Here is a 19,754-nt window from a genome sequence, read left to right on the forward strand (position 1 = left end):
GAAGCAGCAGCGGCGGCGCTTCGACACGGGAGCAGCGGCGGTGGCACGACGTCACAGAAGCAACGGCGGCGGCGCGTTGACACGGGAGCAGCGGCGGTGGCGCGGCGAATCAGAAGCAGCGGCGGCGGCGCGTTGACACGGGAGCAGCAGCGGTGGCGCGGCGAATCGGGAGCAGCAGCGGCGGCGCGGTGACACGGAAGCACCAGCAGCGGAGCAACAACAAGTAGTAGCAGTGTCAGACTGCGGTCGATATGGAGCATGACAAGCAGCATAGCAACACAAGCAACAGCGGAGCCGCACGGCGGCGCGCAAGCAGCAGCAGCCGCGCGCTGACCCGGCCAACGCCCCATGATGCGGACGCGGCGGCGCGCAAGCCGGAGCTGATTGCGTTTTTGATTTTTTTTCCCCAAGGGTGCCTATGCAAAAATACCAAGGACCAATAGTTATGCCACGTCAACTTTTGCGGGACCCACATCTCATAATCGTGGTTAAAATGCCCAAAGAAACTCATCAGTGTTTTCTGCAAAAGATTAGACAAAGAATCAGTGGTTTCTGTCACAAGTTCATAAATCAGTGTTTTCTGCAAAAGATTAGGCAAAGAATCAGTGGTTTCTGTCACAAGTTCATAAATCTGTGTTTTCTGCTGAAGATTAGGCAAAGAATCAGTGGTTTCTGTCACAAGTTCATAAATCAGTGTTTTCTGCAAAAGATTAGGCAAAGAATCAGTGGTTTCTGTCACAAGTTCATAAATCTGTGTTTTCTGCTGAAGATTAGGCAAAGAATCAGTGGTTTCTGTCACAAGTTCATAAATCAGTGTTTTCTGCAAACCTATGTGTCAATGTGGTTGTTCTTTGCAATTCACTCCAAGAAAAGGCAATGCTTAGTCACAGAAGTATAAAGTTCATTAGGCAAAATTTGTGGATGTTCTTATATTACACGCGCGCGCACACACACACACAAACAAAAGAACAGATTATAAGGTGCCACACTTTACCTAGTGGTGCCACAATACTCCAGATCTGCTAGTTTCATTAATGCTGCACTGCATCAAAATGATAAGTAGAGATAAGATATCAACTTCACAACCATCTTAGACAAGGACTTGGGAGGGGAGGAAGGTTGCCGGGGAGGTCGAGGCTCGAGGGAGAGGGAGGAGTTGGAGAGATGGAGACCACTGCTCCCGACGTGGAATTTGGCCGCGGACTCCACGAGGAAGGCGGTGGCGCCGCCGGCGGGGGTGCGCCTGCTCGTGCCTGGGGAGGATGGAGGGGATCTTGCGTGCGGAGGATGGAGGGGATCCTGCGTGATGCGTATTCACTAAAATCGGGACGGCGGGTTTAATTCATAAAAACCACGGGGACCTTTGCATAAAAACGCCGCAAGGGTGAACCACGGAAATATTGGGATCTAACAAAGGGAATATGTCCTTGGTTAGAAGTACAAGAAAGAAATCAGGGGTATGGTTCGAAGTAAGTCTCCCGTCATGGACATGATCCTTGAAAATTAAGCATCCTTTATATATACTTGTCTGCATTAATATCTCCCCTCTGAAGTTTGGGACCTTGAAGGAATATTTGGGACGAAGTTTTCCAAGTTTTGTTGCACAGAGGAAGCATATGCCATTTATTTAGAAGTAGTACAAGAAAGGAATCAGGGATATGCTTGGAAGTAAGTTCCCCACCATGGATACGATCCTTGGAAATCAAGCATCTCTTCGCCTTGTGCTTGTTTGCATTCATATATTTCATCTATACTTTTTATATATATGTGTACAGGTGACCTCAAAGGAACACTTTGAAATGAAGTTTGCAAAGTTTGTTGCACAGAGGAGAGGAGCATTGATCTCAAGTTCTTAACAGAATGATGTGCTAGGGTGCAACGCAATTCTTCTAAATCAGGTGTGCCTCAATTTTTTCATAATGAGCTAATCTGTTGGACAAGTGCATATGCAAATATCGTATGGCCATTCTTAACATCGATCCTTTTACATTTCTTAATTTCATGTTTGATATTTAATGCGATATTGGTGCACCATGTCATATGGTAAACACAGAAATCTTGGGTGCTCTTTGGGCATTTAATAGAGATTTGTACTTATTGTGATCCTTCTTGTACTTGTAAGAGCATCTTCAATAGTTTGTATGTTAGCTTGTTGGTAAAATATGACATGTCATCAACCAACATCTTAACATACAACAACTTCAATAAGTTGTATCTAGTTTGTCTAATAGGATGTGAGATATAATAAATAAGGTGCTCTCTCATTTACATTGGAGCTTGTGCAAGGGGTGTTGGTTCATGTATGTACATACAACCTTCCTCTCTTTCCTCACTTATTGTATGACACATCATAAAAAATCATATGTGTCAAAGTCTACCGGCAACTACCTTACAACCATTGAAGACGCCCTAAACGGGGAAAACAATTTTGTTTTGCTTAACTGTTTTGTCCGATGAAGTTCCGTTGAAGAGTCGAGCATAATGTTAGCCCTAGCTGGTTCCATATTATGATCATAGAAAGAGATTAGGAATATAAACACTGTCCATGATGCTGTAACATAAACCACACTGATCTGACATTGTTCAATTAAGCTGACTGTGGCGTCCGATTTCGATCCGCCGCCAGCCGAGCCGCCCGCCGACCGCGGCCTGCCTGGTGCCTGGCTGCCTGCCCCGCCCGCCGCCCGGCCGGCTGCTGTCCGCGCAGGGGCGCACGGCGCAGCACCGCGCCCAGCCGCCCCGCTAGCCAGAGCCGCCCAGTCCGACAATCCGCTCAGAGCCTCCGGCGCTCAGCAGCTGATCCACCCCATCCTGACCAGGCCTTCTTCAGAGAGGGGTACCCCATCCCAGTGACTGCGCCCCCCATCCCCATCCCCATCCCCATCCCCTCATCTCTGAATCTCTGATTTAGAATTTTTTTTGACTAGATGTAGTACATAAGTAGATGAACTAATACACATAATTTTGACTAGCAGCAGCGCCTCCAGCCCTCCAGGCTCCAGCAGCAGCGCCCCGCCCAGCCCAGCCCAGTCCACTGCACTACTGCTGTGCCTCCGGGAGAGCTCATCAGCTTCAGAGAAAGAGAGGTACTGACCCGGTGACCCCAAATCTGAGGACATAGTATTCTTTAAACTTCTCAAGGTATGTAGTATGTACTATGTAGTCTTCTTTTATACAAAACTGAGACATAATTACGAATTTTAGTGTGTTTGTAAGACCACATTGATCTATTTCTATATGTTATTGATAATTAGTTAGGTCGTCCACATGTCATGTTTGTTGTCATTTTTTATTTTTTGTGGAATCGGCCCACCCTGTTGTCAAATGCTAGCTCCGCCACTGAGCTGACATGCATATATATATATATATATATATACAGGATTGAGGAAATCACACTTTTAATTCTAAAGATGCCGATGCTGATGCAACTATGGAATGATTGGGAACTACAGCTACTGGTGCTCCTAAGCTTCACGCTACAGATTTTCGTCTTCTTTTCTGGTGGCCTCCGGCGGTGCAGTACCAACTCAGGACTGAGGCTTCTGATTTGGTTGGCTTACTTGCTATCCGACGTGGTCGCAGTCTATGCTCTTGGCCAGCTTTCATTACATGAGAGTGATGTGCCTGGAGCTGGAGAAATGCACCGGCTCTCGTTTTTCTGGACGCCTTTCCTCCTCATTCATCTTGGTGGGCAAGACACCATCACCGCTTTCTCCATTGAGGACAATGAGTTATGGCCGAGGCACATGCTCAATCTACTGGCCCAAGTTGGCTTGGCCTTGTACGTGTTTTGGAAGTCATCAGCACACAGCCAGTTTCTGATCCCAGCCATATTTGTCTTTGTGGCTGGAATCATCAAGTACGTGGAGCGGACATGGGCTCTCAAGTGCGCAAGCCGAAATGCCCTTAGGGATGATGATTCTACTTATGTGAAAACAGGTCAATTTCCTGATCTACAAGGCGAGCTGGAATTGGACTATCTGACAATTGTGAAGTATGCTTTGTCTAGTGCACCAGGTGTCAGAAATCTATTTGTTGGTCGCAAGCTTGCTAAAATGGAAGGTAACATACAGACAACATTTACCGCTGGTAATGTGTTTCAAGTACCAGCAGATGGGCAACATATATTCAAAATTCTGGAGATTGAGCTAGGGCTGATGTATGACAATCTGTACACCAAGGCAAGGGTGGTTCGAACATGGCTTGGGGCCATACTCCGATGTCTCACTCACATTTCACTGGTAGTTGCTTTTGTGCTCTTCCTTGTGGGTAACAAGCAAAGGTATTATAGTAGAGTTGATGTTGCAATAACCTATGCATTGTTCATTGGAGCATTCTGCACTGAAGTTTGTGCCGTCTTCTTGATGGTGATGATGTCTCCATGTACATGGGCATTCTTGGAATCCTGCAAGTGCCGGAGGCTTGCCCGTGTGGCCTGGTCTATTTTCAAGAGCCTACAGCCAGAGTCAAGGCCAAGGTGGTCAAATTCCATGGGGCAATACAATTTTCTCAATTCCTGCTGCTTCTCTGAGTCGATGATGGGGAAAATGATGAATCTGGTAGGAGCCAAGGAGCTCTGGCGCAACTTCCGGCATACCAAGAGCGTTCGGATCAAGGCAGAGTTCAAGAATGTCATCTTTGAAACTAAGCATCATCCTGGGTTACTTCACGGTGGTACAAGCCCATCACCGGGTCTTGGTCCAGCATTGGACACGATACTACAGAAACCCTTTGAGGAGGCCATCCTGTTCCTACATGTCTACACAGACATGTTCTTGCACCGGTACAAGAATCCCTCGGGGACAAGTTGTGACATCACGGAGAAGGCACGCCAGCTTATGGATACATGCAGGAGGATATCTGAATACATGATTTACCTGTTGGTCTTGCATCCTACCATGCTCACCATGGCCATCAGCAACATAAGCGACATACTGAAGGAAGCTTCGGAGAGCGCGGCCAACGCCGGTGCTATCGGTTCCACAAAGGAACGGTTCCTGGACAAACTGGCTACGGATCAGTACCTCTATGCCCCAAGTAGCCCGGTTTTGCTCGCGGGCTTTGTTTTTCAAGGTGAGCGTCCTTGTCATGAATCATTGGAATTTCTCGCGTATGCGTGGGCAATGATTCTCCTCTGCGTTGCTGGAAAATCCCACGGGGAGGAGCATGCAAAGCAGCTTAGCACACTTTCGTTTGGTTGTACATGGCGCATCTTTCACTCGGAGATATGGGCAATGTTGAGCTCGAGCTTGTTAGACCAAGTGGGATCAATGAGGAAGGCGGCGGTCGCAAGGCTTTTATCTTTGATGATCAGCGTCCCCGGTGAAGAAAAACCCTAACTCATGTTGCCTTCCGAAAATGCAGTTTGATCCTAGCATTTCTGCATCCTTTTTTTCTTCCTTTTTCTATCTATATTGCTCCGTTCCTATTACTAATACAAGGGATATATTTGTTGCGTGATTAGAAGGACACTTTCACTGCAAGTTTGTGTTAACTCTATGTATTCAGATTCAGATGATTGTTGATTCGTTGCACTAAAAGTATGGGATGTCCAGAATTGAACAAGCTGCTGCTATATATTGGTTGTTATACGAGTCAAAGTCCAACAGCTGCTGCTATATATTGGTTGTTATACGAGTCAAAGTCCAACAGGATAAACTGATCAGGCTTGCGACCATAATCCAACTCTCGTTAAGTTCCTCTCTCACTCGCAATGCAATCTGCAAAACTCGCGGGAAATTACTAGTGAACAAAGCTACTCTATTGTTAACCAGCAAGTATGTGATGATCCGCTGATGGTGCAAGAGGCAACTGATGTTCCAGCTTGGACTGGGAGCTGATGGAGTGCTACCGTGGAAGAAGCCGGGTGTAGTTTGGGGGAGCCTTTTGCGGTGTGTTGGGAAAATTGTCTTGTGTTCCAATGGCACCGAAAAGTTCTCTTCAAGTCCTTCACCTACACTATATGCCATATTCTGGTATCATGAACACATTTTGAAATCAACCTGAGCTCTTATGTTTTAGTGAATTCAACCGGCACCTCTATAGCAGCCGTCCTTACAAACCAGGGTATATGTAATAACAATCTTTCTCTTTCTCAACAACATCGCAAGTACAAATTGCCCACACAAAAACACGTAATGATCAAAACTGAAGCGCTGATGAAGCTCACACAGCAAACCAACTATGACACTCTCCACGGCCACTAATCTTCCTCCATAGGCACTTCCGGAACATTCCACCTGTCCTCTTCGATCGGCTTGGTGATCACGGAAACAGGTGAACGTAAGCACAGAGTTAAGGGCTCAACATTGTTGTTGTACATCAGTAGAAAAACTTTCGATTGCAAGAGAATAAAATCTTTTTGCTCGACCGACTATTAACATGCAAAGCAAAAAAGACTGGAAATAAATGGCGCAACCAGTAAAGGACAACTTCGCCTATGTCTTCTAGGCATAACCGGTCCCAAGCCCGGGTAAAGGAGGGTTATGATAGTCTTGGCGAGCCAACGTAAAAACTAGCCGGTCCTTTGGGTATGAAACCCATTTGGGCTTAGTAAGTAAGTAAAGGATATATATCGACATATCGGTCGGCTTTTCGCCCCTGTTGGCACTACTCCGGAGTTCCCTGCGGATTTCTGGAGTTACCTGTATATATACATACATAGATTTCAGTTAAATGGGCAGCACTTCAAAATCCAGGATGCAGACATTCAAACGGTGAAATGAGAGGATCGCACCAAATAATGCTTCTGGTTATCTAACAAGCGTGAGAGCTGTTCCTTGTCTTTCTTCTCCAACTCATTCTTGTATCTGTCATAAAAATATTAAGCAGCACATGAATGAACTAGTGAAAACATTGCAATGACATCCATAATGGAAACTTTCTATCATCAGGCTCTGAGCCGTAAATAGCAAAGAAACTAGTCAGTGGTCAAACTGTATAACTTCACACTTTCCACAGGAACATTTTTCACGTTGAGAAGAAAAGCAGGTAAAGAGAACTTGCTATATTACAAGCGTAGTAATTGTTTTGCTGAACTATGAGCGGTGCCTTTCAGATTAGTCAAAATATGCCTTCAAACTTTACACATCCATCACTAACCTTTCCACAAAGGCGAGCAGTGACTGGTGCCATATAACAGGCATGCTTCTCTCATCATCAAGAAACCGCATGAAATGGGCAAAAACAGCATCGAGTACACGGTACGGCAGAGCATATTTCTTATCCAGAAACAGCTTGATAAAGTAACTGCAAGAGAGAGATTAATTAGCTTACAACATGTTCAGGGAATTAAGTCATGGACATATACGGAAAAGGAGATACAGTCCAACCACTGTTCTACAAGAATCCTGAGCTACACACACAATGCAGTTGCCAGCTAAATATCACGCGAACTATGCTCTTAGAAAGTAACATACATTCCAGTCCATCATGTTGCATGACAGAACTACTTGGCTTCAAAATTCAAATATGAACATTGCTACGACAATGATCAATTTCACCCCTGAAATTCTGTAGAAGCTAGAATGCTCATCCAGATAGCTACAACAAAGACACAACCGCAACATATACAACGAGCTCCTAAATTTAGAGGCACAAATAATGGAATTCCTAGTGGCAGCATGGTGGTCTCTATTTGGAAAAAATGTAAGAACAGGTTTGTGTAAACCCTTTGGTCAAGATTACAATGTTGTATAAATTGGAAGACAGACACAGGTAAAAAGAGGGTAAAGGAAGTGCTGCTGTTTTTTCTACATCATGTAACATCTGACCAACACCTCAAAAAAAAATGTAACATCTGACCAGCTATAACCCTATTACTATGGCAGCATTTCATCTACTCCCTCCGTTCCAAATTACTCGTCGCTGAAATGGATGTATCTAAAACTAAAATACATCTAGATACATCCATACGTGTGACAAGTAATTCGGAACGGAGGGAGTACATACCAAGAAATGTCTTTCAACTAGTAATTTCCACTATAAAAAAAACTATGGTTAGTCACAAAAGTACGAAGTTCATTGGGCAAAATTTGTGGAAGATCACAAATACAAAAAAAGACTTAAGGTGTCACACTTTACCTAGTGGTGCCACAGTACTCCAGATCTGCTAGTTTCATTAATGCCGCGCTGCATCAAAATGATAAGTAGATATAAGATATCAACTTCACAACCATCTTAGACAAGAATTTTACATCACATTAAGCTAACCTCGCATGGAGTGGAGGAATGGTGACTTTCTGGATAATACTACCAATAATTACTGCTTCACGCAGAGTGCAATTTCCTTCCTGCAGTCAGAAATTTGAGCTTATATAGTGAAGAGGAAAGGAAACAATACAAACTTCATTCAGATGCAAGTCTAACTAGCACTAAATGTGGATTATGGTTCGTCCAATGCATAAGCAATACAGTCATACACCATACAAAATAAAATGCAATGAATTTGCCACGCGTCCTAGAAAATTCTCTGCTCTAAAGTGTTACCTGACAGAGTGGCAGCAGAATTCCCTTGAAAAAGGCAGCAGGCTTGTAGAGGGATTTTTTCATAGACTGATAAAGTGCAAAATGGAGCCTCTTGTTAGTTTTTATGTCATGGCGAAGGCGCGGCAGCAGAATAGCTTCGTAGAACCGCACGGCGTTCTTCGCGTTCATGTTTGAAGAGAAGAGCCGTGTTGCTTGGTACACTGCGTTAGGCGACCAGTTCTGAGGCTCAGTTAACTGCAGCACATCTGCCCAGCATTCCAACGACGGGATACGCTTGAATGCTTTGGGGATTTTGCCACTGGTGTATCGGCTCAAGAGCTGGCCAACCCTGCGTATGACAAATCCAACAATCAGCATCCCTTATTAAAACAGTGAGACAAAGCTCCTCTGTGAACTGGAATGGAGCAAGTAGCCTGGCTCGTACTCTTTATAGAGTTCAATGATTCGGCTGTCCAACTTGACAGCAGGCCGTGCTTCTGCACAAAAACACACAGACTCAGGGTTTCCATACACAAAACATACACATTGGCCATCTTATTTCAATTTACTCCGCATCCAAAATGCGATTAAACTGAGCTCAAAAGGGTTCCTCATCGGCGCAATGGTCAATAATTGATAAGAAGCATCAGAGTTGAGAATGGATGCACACCTGTTGAGACCGTGGCATCCTTCTCTCTGATCTTCTGGAGGATGATATCACCAAGCGATTGCTTGGAGGAGGTGTCCTTGGACATGAATGCGGCAAGGGCCTTCTCGTCCTCCTCGTCGATCTCCGGCTACCAAAACCACCAAATTCGAGTCAGCAACACCTAAAAAACAGTCCCATTTTACCGCGACGACTGACGAAGTAAGCGAGAGCACGCACCACGCCGCCGTCGTACTCGCTCAGGGCGTCGAAGCCGTCGAACTCGTCGACGTCCTCGTCATCATCGTCGCCGCCGTCGGCAGCAGGGACGGGGAAGGACGTGGACGGGGCTGCAGAAACAGCTGGGGCGGCAGGTGTGGCGGCGGCGGCGGCGTGGCGGGAGTCGGCGAGGCCCTCCTCCTGCTGCTGCCTGAGGGCCTCGCGGAGGATCTTGGCGCTGATGGAGGAGGGCACGGACTCCTCCTCCTCGGCCTGGTGGCGCTTGGCGGCGCCAGAGCGGCGGCGCTTGCCGGCGTCGGCCACCGCGTCGGCGTCGGCGCCGAGCGGCAGGCGGCTGCCCTTGGGCTGCTTCTCGGTGGACTTGCGCTTCTTCCCGGCCATGGCCGCTGGGTCGAGCTCGGTGGTGGCCTGCCGGGTAGGGAGGAGGCGGGGCGGCGGGGGACGGAGGGAGACGGCGGGGCTGCGTGGTAAAAACCCTAGAGGAGGAGTAGGATGGCGGATTGGATTGGCGGGTTTTGTTTCTGTGGACTTGTGGAGGCCTCGCTCGTCATTTCTGGGCCTGCTTGCTTCTTCCCCTTGCTTAAGGGGCCGGCCCATCATGCCTCAGTTTTTTTGGGAACAATGCCTTAGTTAGATGTGCTATTTTACCTTAAAAAAAGTAGATGTGCTATTTTTGTCTAGAAAAAGGTTAGATGTGCTATTTACCCTAAAAAAGGATGTGCTATTTTTGACAGCTCATCGGAGCTAGTAACGTTGTAATTATTGTTTCTCAAGAAAAAGTAAACATTCTAAATTTATCTCAAAAAAAGTTACGCATTCTAAACACGATAAAGAAAGGTAAACATTCTAAATATGATGTAGTTGCACTCGTTGATAACTAGTGCCATTCTAAGACTGGATAGCACTACAGTACCTGTAATGGATGTAGTGAACTATGCAGTTATTTTGGGCTGATGTGGTTACTATCTCATACACTGATGGGGTAAACATGCCACAAGATATTTTGGTATAGACAATAGAGTATTGAGTGCATGCCTCTTGCTTCAATTAAATAAAATATAATTCACAGTTTTAGTTTCAAGCAAAATTACAAATCTCTCTGCACAATAAGAGTACAAAGCGCTTTCTTATTATAGTATAATAGTACTCCCTCCGTTCCAAATTAGTCGTCGTGGTTTTAGTTCAAATTTGAACTAACAACACGACGACTAATTTGAAACGGAGGGAGTACATCATATGAACCTTGAAATAAACATAAATCTATTTGTCTAAAAGCTAGATACAAAGGTGACACAATGGATATATTTCTCAAAGAATCAACCTTCTAGCATGCTTGCCATGGAAAACTACATGTAAAAGATGATTTAACTTGACATAGAGTCCATCACAGATTTGATGTCATTAGCGATATTCTTGGCGTCTGTTGCAATACCAGCTAATCCTCTCCTCGCCAACCCAGCACAGTAGAGCCCATTTTCACCTTTCCAATGATTCGGATATTTTTGGATGGGCAGTCCGTTGCCATTTAACATGCTCTCACCATCCTGGATTAAAAACACATAGACCTTGTTAGCAGATTTAATAATGGTTACACAAAGAAAACAAATTCAGACATGTTCAAACACAAGCTATATTACCTTGAGCCACATATTTGCCGTGCTTTTGTATCCAGTTCCAAACACAATTGCATCAAATGACATTCTTTTACTGCATTGAAATTTAACTATGTTGCCCTTGATCTTACTAATGCTCCCTTGAACCTTTAGGAGATAAAAATACATTGATAACTTGGCATATCAAATCAACATATGTTATAAATTTATGTCATGTCAATGACATACTTACTTTGATGATGCCTTTTTTGATCAATCCAACAGTCCCAACATCAATTACTGCAGATCGGCCTGTTTCTGATTTGAGGGTCATTGGACCCATTTTTGGCCTTGTGATGCCATGCTGTGACAGGTCTCCAAATATTAAATACGCTGCCATCACAAGGAGTTTATCCACTAGATTCAATGGAAGACGGTGAGCAAGTGTCATCCCCAAACGAATTAATTCCTTTGTCATTACATGAATCTACAACAACAAAACACGTCACACCTCTTTTGAAGTATGCATGATAAATAAATTTTCATAGAATTTCATCTTTCAAGAAATAAATTTTTGTCATGTGGTTCCTCTAGTCTTTCAGTTGTTTGTGTGTGATATAAAATAGTCCATCTCTTCTTCTATGTGAAATACTTCCTATTAGTAAAACACTGAAAATTGCATCTCTTCTATTAATAACTATACTAAGAATTTGCGTTCATGCACCCAATGAAAATATATAGTGCACGTACGTACCGGACTTCGTATAACAATCGATGTGTTGGCACCATGGGTCGCAAGGTCATAAGCAATTTCCATCCCGGAGTTGCCAGATCCAATGACCAATACATTCTTGCCAGAGTAGCTCTTGCCTGACTTGTAGCTTGAGGAGTGGATAACATCACCTGGAAAGTTTTCCAGTCCAGGGAACATTGGAATATTCTCTGCACTATTCTCACCACTTGCCACAACAAGAAACTTCGCCATGAACTTGACTGTGGTGCACTTTGACATGTCCTTTGCCACAATGGACCAACATTTTTCATCATTGTCATATGTGGATGACTCCACGCTGGTGAGATACTTTGGTTGAATGTTGAAACGCTCAACATAGTGATCCAAGTACTTCACAAACAAGGTTTTTGGTATGTATGTTGGTGCATCTACAGGGTATGACATGTGTGGCAACTCACAGAACTCCTTTGCGAGATGCAGCTTTACACGATCATACGCGCGGTTGCGCCAGAGTGACGCGCTACAGCTCTCGCGCTCGACGATGGCATGAGGAATTGAGAATTGGCTAAGGCATGCTGCCATTGCGAGGCCTGCTGGCCCAGCACCAACAATCAACACTGTAACACCCTCCATTTCAAAGAGAAGACTTGACAAAGTTGTGGGATAAGTTCGGTGGTAGTCCAGTGTTTGTGTGTTTGCTCGATGAACTTTGGAGGACATGCTCGTGTATGCGGGCATATATATACTGGCATCCTTCATGGGCCAATCTGTTTTATGGATTGAGGGATGAAAAAGGTAAATATTTATTGAGGCCTAATCCTAGTGTGTAGGAGTATTTCCATCTAAAAATGGAGCCGTTGTTGGTTGTGAAAGCGTGTACTGATACAAAATAGGTAGGAAACACACCGTTGATCGATTGTTGGTATTGGAAACTTATCGACCATCTTTTTTATGTGTAGATTAAAGATTTTTCATGTTTGTTTCCTTTCGCATCGTCACCAATGACAATTACTACTCTAATAATATTCAAGTGTTTCTTCCTCTTTGTATATGATATAGGATATGATAAGGATAAGTCTGATTTCCAAACACACATTTATAGGCAAAGTCCTATTTCATTTTCTCTAGTTAATATAATGTGGATGACAAAAGGAAACAATCATCTCAGAAGGATTTGTTACCAACCATGTTAACCGGTTTTGTCGGCTAGTTTTGCCTCCGGTTCAGTTGTAAGACAGTCAGTTTTGGTTTTGCCTCCGGTTGAGTTGACGACCATTGCCATACCTTTGGTGTCAACACAACGAGCCGTTCGATGTTGTGAACAAAAAAAGTGGAACTTTAGTTCAAATATTTGAAACCAGTTTTTTAAATATAAATTTGTTTCTATACTGAACACTCGTTTAATGTGAGGCCATATTTCAACTTTGGTATATTCATATTGTCCTATGCCTGAACATAATTGAACGCTCATTGTATTTTAACTCTACACACCAGAGTGTGGATATATTTTTTAAAAAAGATAATAAACAAATTTACTGAAAATCAAAATTGTCAATCCTGTCTAGATGCGGTTTTGCAAACATGTCTGGTTCCAAACTGACTGACACAGATTAATCACAATTGTACGCAACTTCCGTGCAAAACTGAACTAGAGAAGTGGATCACGTACAGTTCATCGGATTTTGATTTGCCTAACAGAATAATCCACTACCTTCTGTGGCTTACATTTAGCATGGCGCAAACCGCAGACTGAACCTATCAAACATATGATTACATTCGATTTACAACCGTCGAGTCCAAATGATTTCAACATCTGCCAGACTACCACTCTGCCTCCTGCAGTTGGATCTTCTAAAGACTTGTCTGTTGGCTAGGTATATTCAGGCCTTCCTCACATGAAGGAGCCTGTGGTACAGACAAGTAGCACCTTCTCTTCTTTCCAGATGGTCACTTCCCTTGGATCATTTTTGCTTGCGGAGGAACTCCCGCATTTCTCTGTGGAACTCCCCACTCACTATCAACCGCATCTTCTTCGCGTCCTCCCACAACAAGAACCAGTTATCCCTTGCGTGGTCACAACATTGGTCAAACATGTCCTACGCAAATAAGCGGCACCCAGATGTAAGTATAGTGGTAATCAGACTACTAGAGTATAGGTTTTCAAATGTGTCCAAGCACCGTCCATCCGCAAGGAGCTGGAAGGGTTTGATGGGTGAAGGGTTTATTAATCCAACAGTCCCAACTCAATGGTTGTGGGTCGGTTGGTTTCTAACTTGAGGGTCATTCGACCATTTTTGGTTTTGGGCCTTGTGACGCCATATACCTCGATCGATCTCCAAATATGACATTCGCCGCCGTCACAAAGAGGTCACCCACTAGATTTAGTGAAAGAAAGTGAGCAAGTGTCATCCCAACTAAATTAATTCTCTTGTCATCACATGAATATGCAACCAAAAGACATGTCATGCCTCTTTTGAAGCATTCCTGGTAGAACAAAATTTCATAGAATTTCTTCTTTCAATTGTTATTTTTTTGCCATGTAGTTCCTCTAGTCTTTTTGTTGTTTGTGCGTGATATAAAACAGTCCATCTCTTATATATGTGAAATACTTTCTATTAGTAACAATACTGAAAAAATGCATCTATTCTAGTGGTGACTATACTAAAAAAATGGTGTTCATGTACCTAATGAAAATATATAGTGCATGTAGTACATATCAGGCTCCGTATAATAATCGAAGTATTGGCACCATGGTCGCAAGGTCATAAGCAATTTATATCCAAGACTAGACGGATGGATACCTTGGATCTCAGCCGATGGAAAACTTACTGCATACTGCAAACCCTGGGCGCCTCGGGCACAACAAACTGTGTCCACAACATATAAGGATACAAGTATCATGTAACCACAAATACACGTTCTAAATAGTAGTTTTCCGTCATATGGTGTTCTAACTTTTAGTTTTAAGTTTCTAAATCAGTTCACAGATATTTTTAATGATTTATTAGTACGTCAGCTAGCCCATGTACTAGCACAAGTTGATAATTTGTGCCATTCGAAGACTGAATAGTACGTGGAGGATCTCCTCCTGCTACTCCTGCTGCTGCTTGAGGGCCTTGCGGAGGATCTTGGCGCAGATGGAGGAGGGCATGAACTCCTCCTCCTCGGCCTGGTGGCGTTTGGCGGCGCCGGAGCGACGGCGCTTCCCGGTGTCAACCACCGCGTCGGCGTTGGCACCGAGCGGCTGCCCTTGGGCTGCTTCTGGAGGACTTGTGCTTCTCGCCGGTCATGGCCGCTGGCTCGGGCCTCGGTGGTGGTCTGCCGGGTAGGAGGCGGGGCGGCGGGGGACGGAGGTGGGGAGGGAGACAGCAGCACTGTGTAGTAAAACCCTAGAGGAGGAAGGAGGATGGCGGATTGGCGGGTTTTGTTTCTGTGGACTTGTGGAGGCCTCGCTCGTCATTGCTGGGCCTGCTTGCTTCTTCTCCTCGCTTAAGGGGCCGGCCTATCATGTCATACTCAGGAGACTGGCCGAACAATGCCTCAGATTTTTTTTTGAATGATTTGAAGATTGCTCGAACAATGCATCAGTTAAATGTGCTATTTTTTAAAAGGGAAAACAGAATACAGAGGTACACTCCGCCAATCCACGAGCGTGTTAAGATCATATTTCAGTTACTGGTTATAGTTGCTTTTAGCTAATTCAAGTTTGGCATCAGCAATCTTTGCCGTCCGAGTATATTTTGTCTTGGAAGTCAGTAAATTCCAATGAGTCATCGGTTGATACAAGTGATAGACAAAACTGGGAGAAGCTCATCCACTATATATGCTTTATTCTGTCAGTTCACATTGTAAAAAAGGGTACTTAGGATTTCTTATTGTCTTGATTCAAATGATGTTCTATATATCCCATTGAGACTTCTATAAATCCAATGTCGGTATTTCTCCAAAAAGAAAACAAATGATTGCTTGTTATGCCTTCAAACATAATGAACATTCAGTATATATGCAAGTAGCCACCTTCTTCGTCATGTAAGTGCCTTATTTTTCAAATATATAATTGCGCATTTAAGTCAGATCTATATTATCTAGGTAGATGACTAGGATCTCTCTAGAAGTGCCAACTAGAAAACAAACCGACATTATGAGAGAAAAGGTCTACTTATTAGTTTCAACTATAAAAAATATGACTAATAAGGCAGATTCCTTCAAATATTCCAAATACTCTCTTGATGATTTTTTTTATTAATCCAACAGTCCCAACATCAATCACTATGGATCGGTAGGTTTCTAACTTGAGGGTCATTGTGATCCATTTTTGGTTTTGGTCCTTGTGATGCCATGCCTCGATAGGTCTCCAAATATGAAATTCGCTGCAGTCACAAAGAGGTTATTCACTAGATTTAGTGAAAGATGGTGAGCAAGTGTCATCCCAACTGAATAAATTCTGTAGTCATTACATGAATCTGCAACCAAAAGACATGTCACACCTCTTCTGAAGCATGCATGATAAAACAAAATTTCATAGAATTTCTTCTTTCAAAAGTTAACTGTTTGTCATGTAGTTCCTCTAGTCGTTTGTTTCTTTGTGCGTCATATCAAACAGTCCATCTCTTATATATGTGAAAACTTTCTATTAGTAATAATACTAAAAAAATGGATCTCTTCCAGTGGTAACTATACTAAAAAATTGCGTTCATGTACCCAGTGAAAATATTTAGTGCAAGTAGTACATATGAGCCTTCGTATAACAATCGAAGTATTGGCACCATGGTCGCAAGGTAATAAGCAATTTATATCTAAGGCTATGCGGATGGATACCTGGATCTCAGCCGATGGAAAACTTACTGCATACTGCAAACTCTGCGCTTCGGGCACAAAAAACTGTGTCCACAACAGTTAAGGATACGTGTATCACGTAACCACAAATACACGTTCTAAATAGTAGTTTTCCGTCATATGGTGTTCTAAGTTTTAGTTTTAAGTTTCAAAATATGTTCACAAATTTTTTTAATGATTTATAGTATGTCAGCTACCCCCATGCAGATGCACGGGATGATAACTAGTGCCATACTAAGACTAAATAGCACCACAGTACCGGCCATGGATGGATGTAGTGAACTATGCATTTATTTTAGGCTGATGTGATTACTACCTCCTACAGTTGTATGTTGATGGGGTAAACACGCCACAAGAGATTTTGGTATAGATAATAGAGTATTGAGCGCATGCCTTTTACACATGTAATTTCAAGTAAATAAAATATAATACACAGTTGTAGGTTCAACCAAAATTAGAAATCTCTTCGCGTAATAATAGTACAAAGCCCTTGATTATAGTATAATAGTACATCTCTCTTCGGGGCACATATGAATCTTAAAATAAACATAAATTTACTTGTCTAAAAGCTAGATAGAAAAGTGACACAATGGATATATTTCTCAAAGAATCAACCTTCTAGCATGCTTGCCATGGAAAACTACATGTAAAAGATGATTTAACTTGACATAGAGTCCATCACAGATTTGATGTCATTAGCGATATTCTTGGCGTCTGTTGCAATACCAGCTAATCCTCTCCTCGCCAACCCAGCACAGTAGAGCCCATTTTCACCTTTCCAATGATTCGGATATTTTTGGATGGGCAGTCCGTTGCCATTTAACATGCTCTCACCATCCTGGATTAAAAACACATAGACCTTGTTAGCAGATTTAATAATGGTTACACCAAGAAAACAAACTCAGACATGTTCAAACACAAGCTATATTACCTTGAGCCACATATTTGCCGTGCTTTTGTATCCAGTTGCAAACACAATTGCATCAAATGACATTCTTTTACTGCATTGAAATTTTACTATGTTGCCCTTGATCTTACTAATGCTCCCTTGAACCTTTAGGAGATAAAAATACATTGATAACTTGGCATATCAAATCAACATATGTTATAAATTTATGTCATGTCAATGACATACTTACTTTGATGATGCCTTTTTTGATCAATCCAACAGTCCCAACATCAATTACTGCAGATCGGCCTGTTTCTGATTTGAGGGTCATTGGACCCATTTTTGGCCTTGTGATGCCATGCTGTGACAGGTCTCCAAATATTAAATACGCTGCCATCACAAGGAGTTTATCCACTAGATTCAATGGAAGACGGTGAGCAAGTGTCATCCCCAAACGAATTAATTCCTTTGTCATTACATGAATCTACAACAACAAAACACGTCACACCTCTTTTGAAGTATGCATGATAAATAAATTTTCATAGAATTTCATCTTTCAAGAAATAAATTTTTGTCATGTGGTTCCTCTAGTCTTTCAGTTGTTTGTGTGTGATATAAAATAGTCCATCTCTTCTTCTATGTGAAATACTTCCTATTAGTAAAACACTGAAAATTGCATCTCTTCTATTAATAACTATACTAAGAATTTGCGTTCATGCACCCAGTGAAAATATATAGTGCACGTACGTACCGGGCTTCGTATAACAATCGATGTGTTGGCACCATGGGTCGCAAGGTCATAAGCAATTTCCATCCCGGAGTTGCCAGATCCAATGACCAATACATTCTTGCCAGAGTAGCTCTTGCCTGACTTGTAGCTTGAGGAGTGGATAACATCACCTGGAAAGTTTTCCAGTCCAGGGAACATTGGAATATTCTCTGCACTATTCTCACCACTTGCCACAACAAGAAACTTCGCCATGAACTTGACTGTGGTGCACTTTGACATGTCCTTTGCCACAATGGACCAACATTTTTCATCATTGTCATATGTGGATGACTCCACGCTGGTGAGATACTTTGGTTGAATGTTGAAACGCTCAACATAGTGATCCAAGTACTTCACAAACAAGGTTTTTGGTATGTATGTTGGTGCATCTACAGGGTATGACATGTGTGGCAACTCACAGAACTCCTTTGCGAGATGCAACTTTACACGATCATACGCGCGGTTGCGCCAGAGTGACGCGCTACAGCTCTCGCGCTCGACGATGGCATAAGGAATTGAGAATTGGCTAAGGCATGCTGCCGTTGCGAGGCCTGCTGGCCCAGCACCAACAATCAACACTGTAACACCCTCCATTTCAAAGAGAAGACTTGACAAAGTTGTTGGATAAGTTCGGTGGTAGTCCAGTGTTTGTGTGTTTGCTCGATGAACTTTGGAGGACATGCTCGTGTATGGGGGTCATATATATACTGGCATCCTTCACGGGCCAATCAGTTTTATGGATTGAGGGATGAAAAAGGTAAATATTTATTGAGGCCTAATCCTAGTGTGTAGGAGTATTTCCATCTAAAAATGGAGCCGTTGTTGGTTGTGAAAGCGTGTACTGATACAAAATAGGTAGGAAACACACCGTTGATCGATTGTTGGTATTGGAAACTTATCGACCATCTTTTTTATGTGTAGATTAAAGATTTTTCATGTTTGTTTCCTTTCGCATCGTCACCAATGACAATTACTACTCTAATAATATTCAAGTGTTTCTTCCTCTTTGTATATGATATAGGATATGATAAGGATAAGTCTGATTTCCAAACACACATTTATAGGCAAAGTCCTATTTCATTTTCTCTAGTTAATAATGTGGATGACAAAAGGAAACAATCATCTCAGAAGGATTTGTTACCAACCATGTTAACCGGTTTTGTCGGCTAGTTTTGCCTCCGGTTCAGTTGTAAGACAGTCAGTTTTGGTTTTGCCTCCGGTTGAGTTGACGACCATTGCCATACCTTTGGTGTCAACACAACGAGCCGTTCGATGTTGTGAACAAAAAAAGTGGAACTTTAGTTCAAATATTTGAAACCAGTTTTTTAAATATAAATTTGTTTCTATACTGAACACTCGTTTAATGTGAGGCCATATTTCGACTTTGGTATATTCATATTGTCCTATGCCTGAACATAATTGAACGCTCATTGTATTTTTAACTCTACACACCAGAGTGTGGATATATTTTGTTAAAAAGATAATAAACAAATTTACTGAAAATCAAAATTGTCAATCCTGTCTGGATGCGGTTTTGCAAACATGTCTGGTTCCAAACTGACTGACACAGATTAATCACAATT

The 19,754-nt window shown here is 42.8% G+C and overlaps 4 protein-coding genes across 4 annotated transcripts; 1 reads left to right on the forward strand and 3 right to left on the reverse strand.

Annotated features, from left to right (window-relative positions):
• Positions 1-2,740: 2,740 nt before the first annotated feature.
• LOC119366425 lies at positions 2,741-5,483 on the forward strand. The gene is made up of 3 exons (XM_037632160.1): positions 2,741-2,836; positions 2,976-3,086; positions 3,380-5,483. Exon 3 carries the CDS (start codon positions 3,411-3,413, stop codon positions 5,337-5,339), a length of 1,929 nt encoding a protein of 642 aa, XP_037488057.1. The 5' UTR covers positions 2,741-2,836; positions 2,976-3,086; positions 3,380-3,410; the 3' UTR covers positions 5,340-5,483.
• A 506-nt stretch (positions 5,484-5,989) lies between these two features.
• On the reverse strand, positions 5,990-9,828 carry LOC119366426 (bystin-like). The gene is made up of 10 exons (XM_037632161.1): positions 9,353-9,828; positions 9,137-9,263; positions 8,912-8,963; positions 8,488-8,815; positions 8,212-8,291; positions 8,083-8,130; positions 7,102-7,248; positions 6,737-6,809; positions 6,572-6,644; positions 5,990-6,282 (listed from the first exon to the last, which is right to left on the reverse strand). The coding sequence occupies exons 1-10, from the start codon at positions 9,731-9,733 to the stop codon at positions 6,203-6,205; spliced, it is 1,389 nt and encodes a 462-aa protein (XP_037488058.1). The 5' UTR covers positions 9,734-9,828; the 3' UTR covers positions 5,990-6,202.
• An 888-nt stretch (positions 9,829-10,716) lies between these two features.
• Positions 10,717-12,310, reverse strand: LOC119366427 (probable indole-3-pyruvate monooxygenase YUCCA10). Its single transcript, XM_037632163.1, has 4 exons — positions 11,699-12,310; positions 11,198-11,431; positions 10,990-11,112; positions 10,717-10,896 (listed from the first exon to the last, which is right to left on the reverse strand). The coding sequence occupies exons 1-4, from the start codon at positions 12,308-12,310 to the stop codon at positions 10,717-10,719; spliced, it is 1,149 nt and encodes a 382-aa protein (XP_037488060.1).
• A 4,861-nt stretch (positions 12,311-17,171) lies between these two features.
• LOC119368872 (probable indole-3-pyruvate monooxygenase YUCCA10) lies at positions 17,172-18,852 on the reverse strand. Its single transcript, XM_037634002.1, has 4 exons — positions 18,154-18,852; positions 17,653-17,886; positions 17,445-17,567; positions 17,172-17,351 (listed from the first exon to the last, which is right to left on the reverse strand). Exons 1-4 carry the CDS (start codon positions 18,850-18,852, stop codon positions 17,172-17,174), a joined length of 1,236 nt encoding a protein of 411 aa, XP_037489899.1.
• Positions 18,853-19,754: the final 902 nt, after the last annotated feature.

This window comes from Triticum dicoccoides, chromosome 2B (genome assembly GCF_002162155.2).
Source record: "Triticum dicoccoides isolate Atlit2015 ecotype Zavitan chromosome 2B, WEW_v2.0, whole genome shotgun sequence".
NCBI lineage: Eukaryota > Viridiplantae > Streptophyta > Magnoliopsida > Poales > Poaceae > Triticum > Triticum dicoccoides.

What these genes read in the sequence shown, in the direction of transcription:
- LOC119366425 (XM_037632160.1), top strand. Translation starts at nt 3,411, where the DNA reads ATGCCGATGCTGATGCAACTATGGAATGATTGGGAACTACAGCTACTG.
- LOC119366426 (XM_037632161.1), bottom strand. Translation starts at nt 9,733, where the DNA reads ATGGCCGGGAAGAAGCGCAAGTCCACCGAGAAGCAGCCCAAGGGCAGC. An exon ending in ATTCCTCCACTCCATGCGAG is followed by an intron (nt 8,131 to 8,211) that starts GTTAGCTTAATG and finishes ATTTTGATGCAG; the next exon opens with CGCGGCATTAATGAAACTAG. An exon ending in ATAACCAGAAGCATTATTTG is followed by an intron (nt 6,645 to 6,736) that starts GTGCGATCCTCT and finishes GTATATATACAG; the next exon opens with GTAACTCCAGAAATCCGCAG.
- LOC119366427 (XM_037632163.1), bottom strand. Translation starts at nt 12,310, where the DNA reads ATGGAGGGTGTTACAGTGTTGATTGTTGGTGCTGGGCCAGCAGGCCTC. An exon ending in CGATTGTTATACGAAGTCCG is followed by an intron (nt 11,432 to 11,698) that starts GTACGTACGTGC and finishes TTGTTGTTGTAG; the next exon opens with ATTCATGTAATGACAAAGGA. An exon ending in CGGCAAATATGTGGCTCAAG is followed by an intron (nt 10,897 to 10,989) that starts GTAATATAGCTT and finishes TTTTTAATCCAG; the next exon opens with GATGGTGAGAGCATGTTAAA.
- LOC119368872 (XM_037634002.1), bottom strand. Translation starts at nt 18,852, where the DNA reads ATGTCCTCCAAAGTTCATCGAGCAAACACACAAACACTGGACTACCAC. An exon ending in CGATTGTTATACGAAGCCCG is followed by an intron (nt 17,887 to 18,153) that starts GTACGTACGTGC and finishes TTGTTGTTGTAG; the next exon opens with ATTCATGTAATGACAAAGGA. An exon ending in CGGCAAATATGTGGCTCAAG is followed by an intron (nt 17,352 to 17,444) that starts GTAATATAGCTT and finishes TTTTTAATCCAG; the next exon opens with GATGGTGAGAGCATGTTAAA.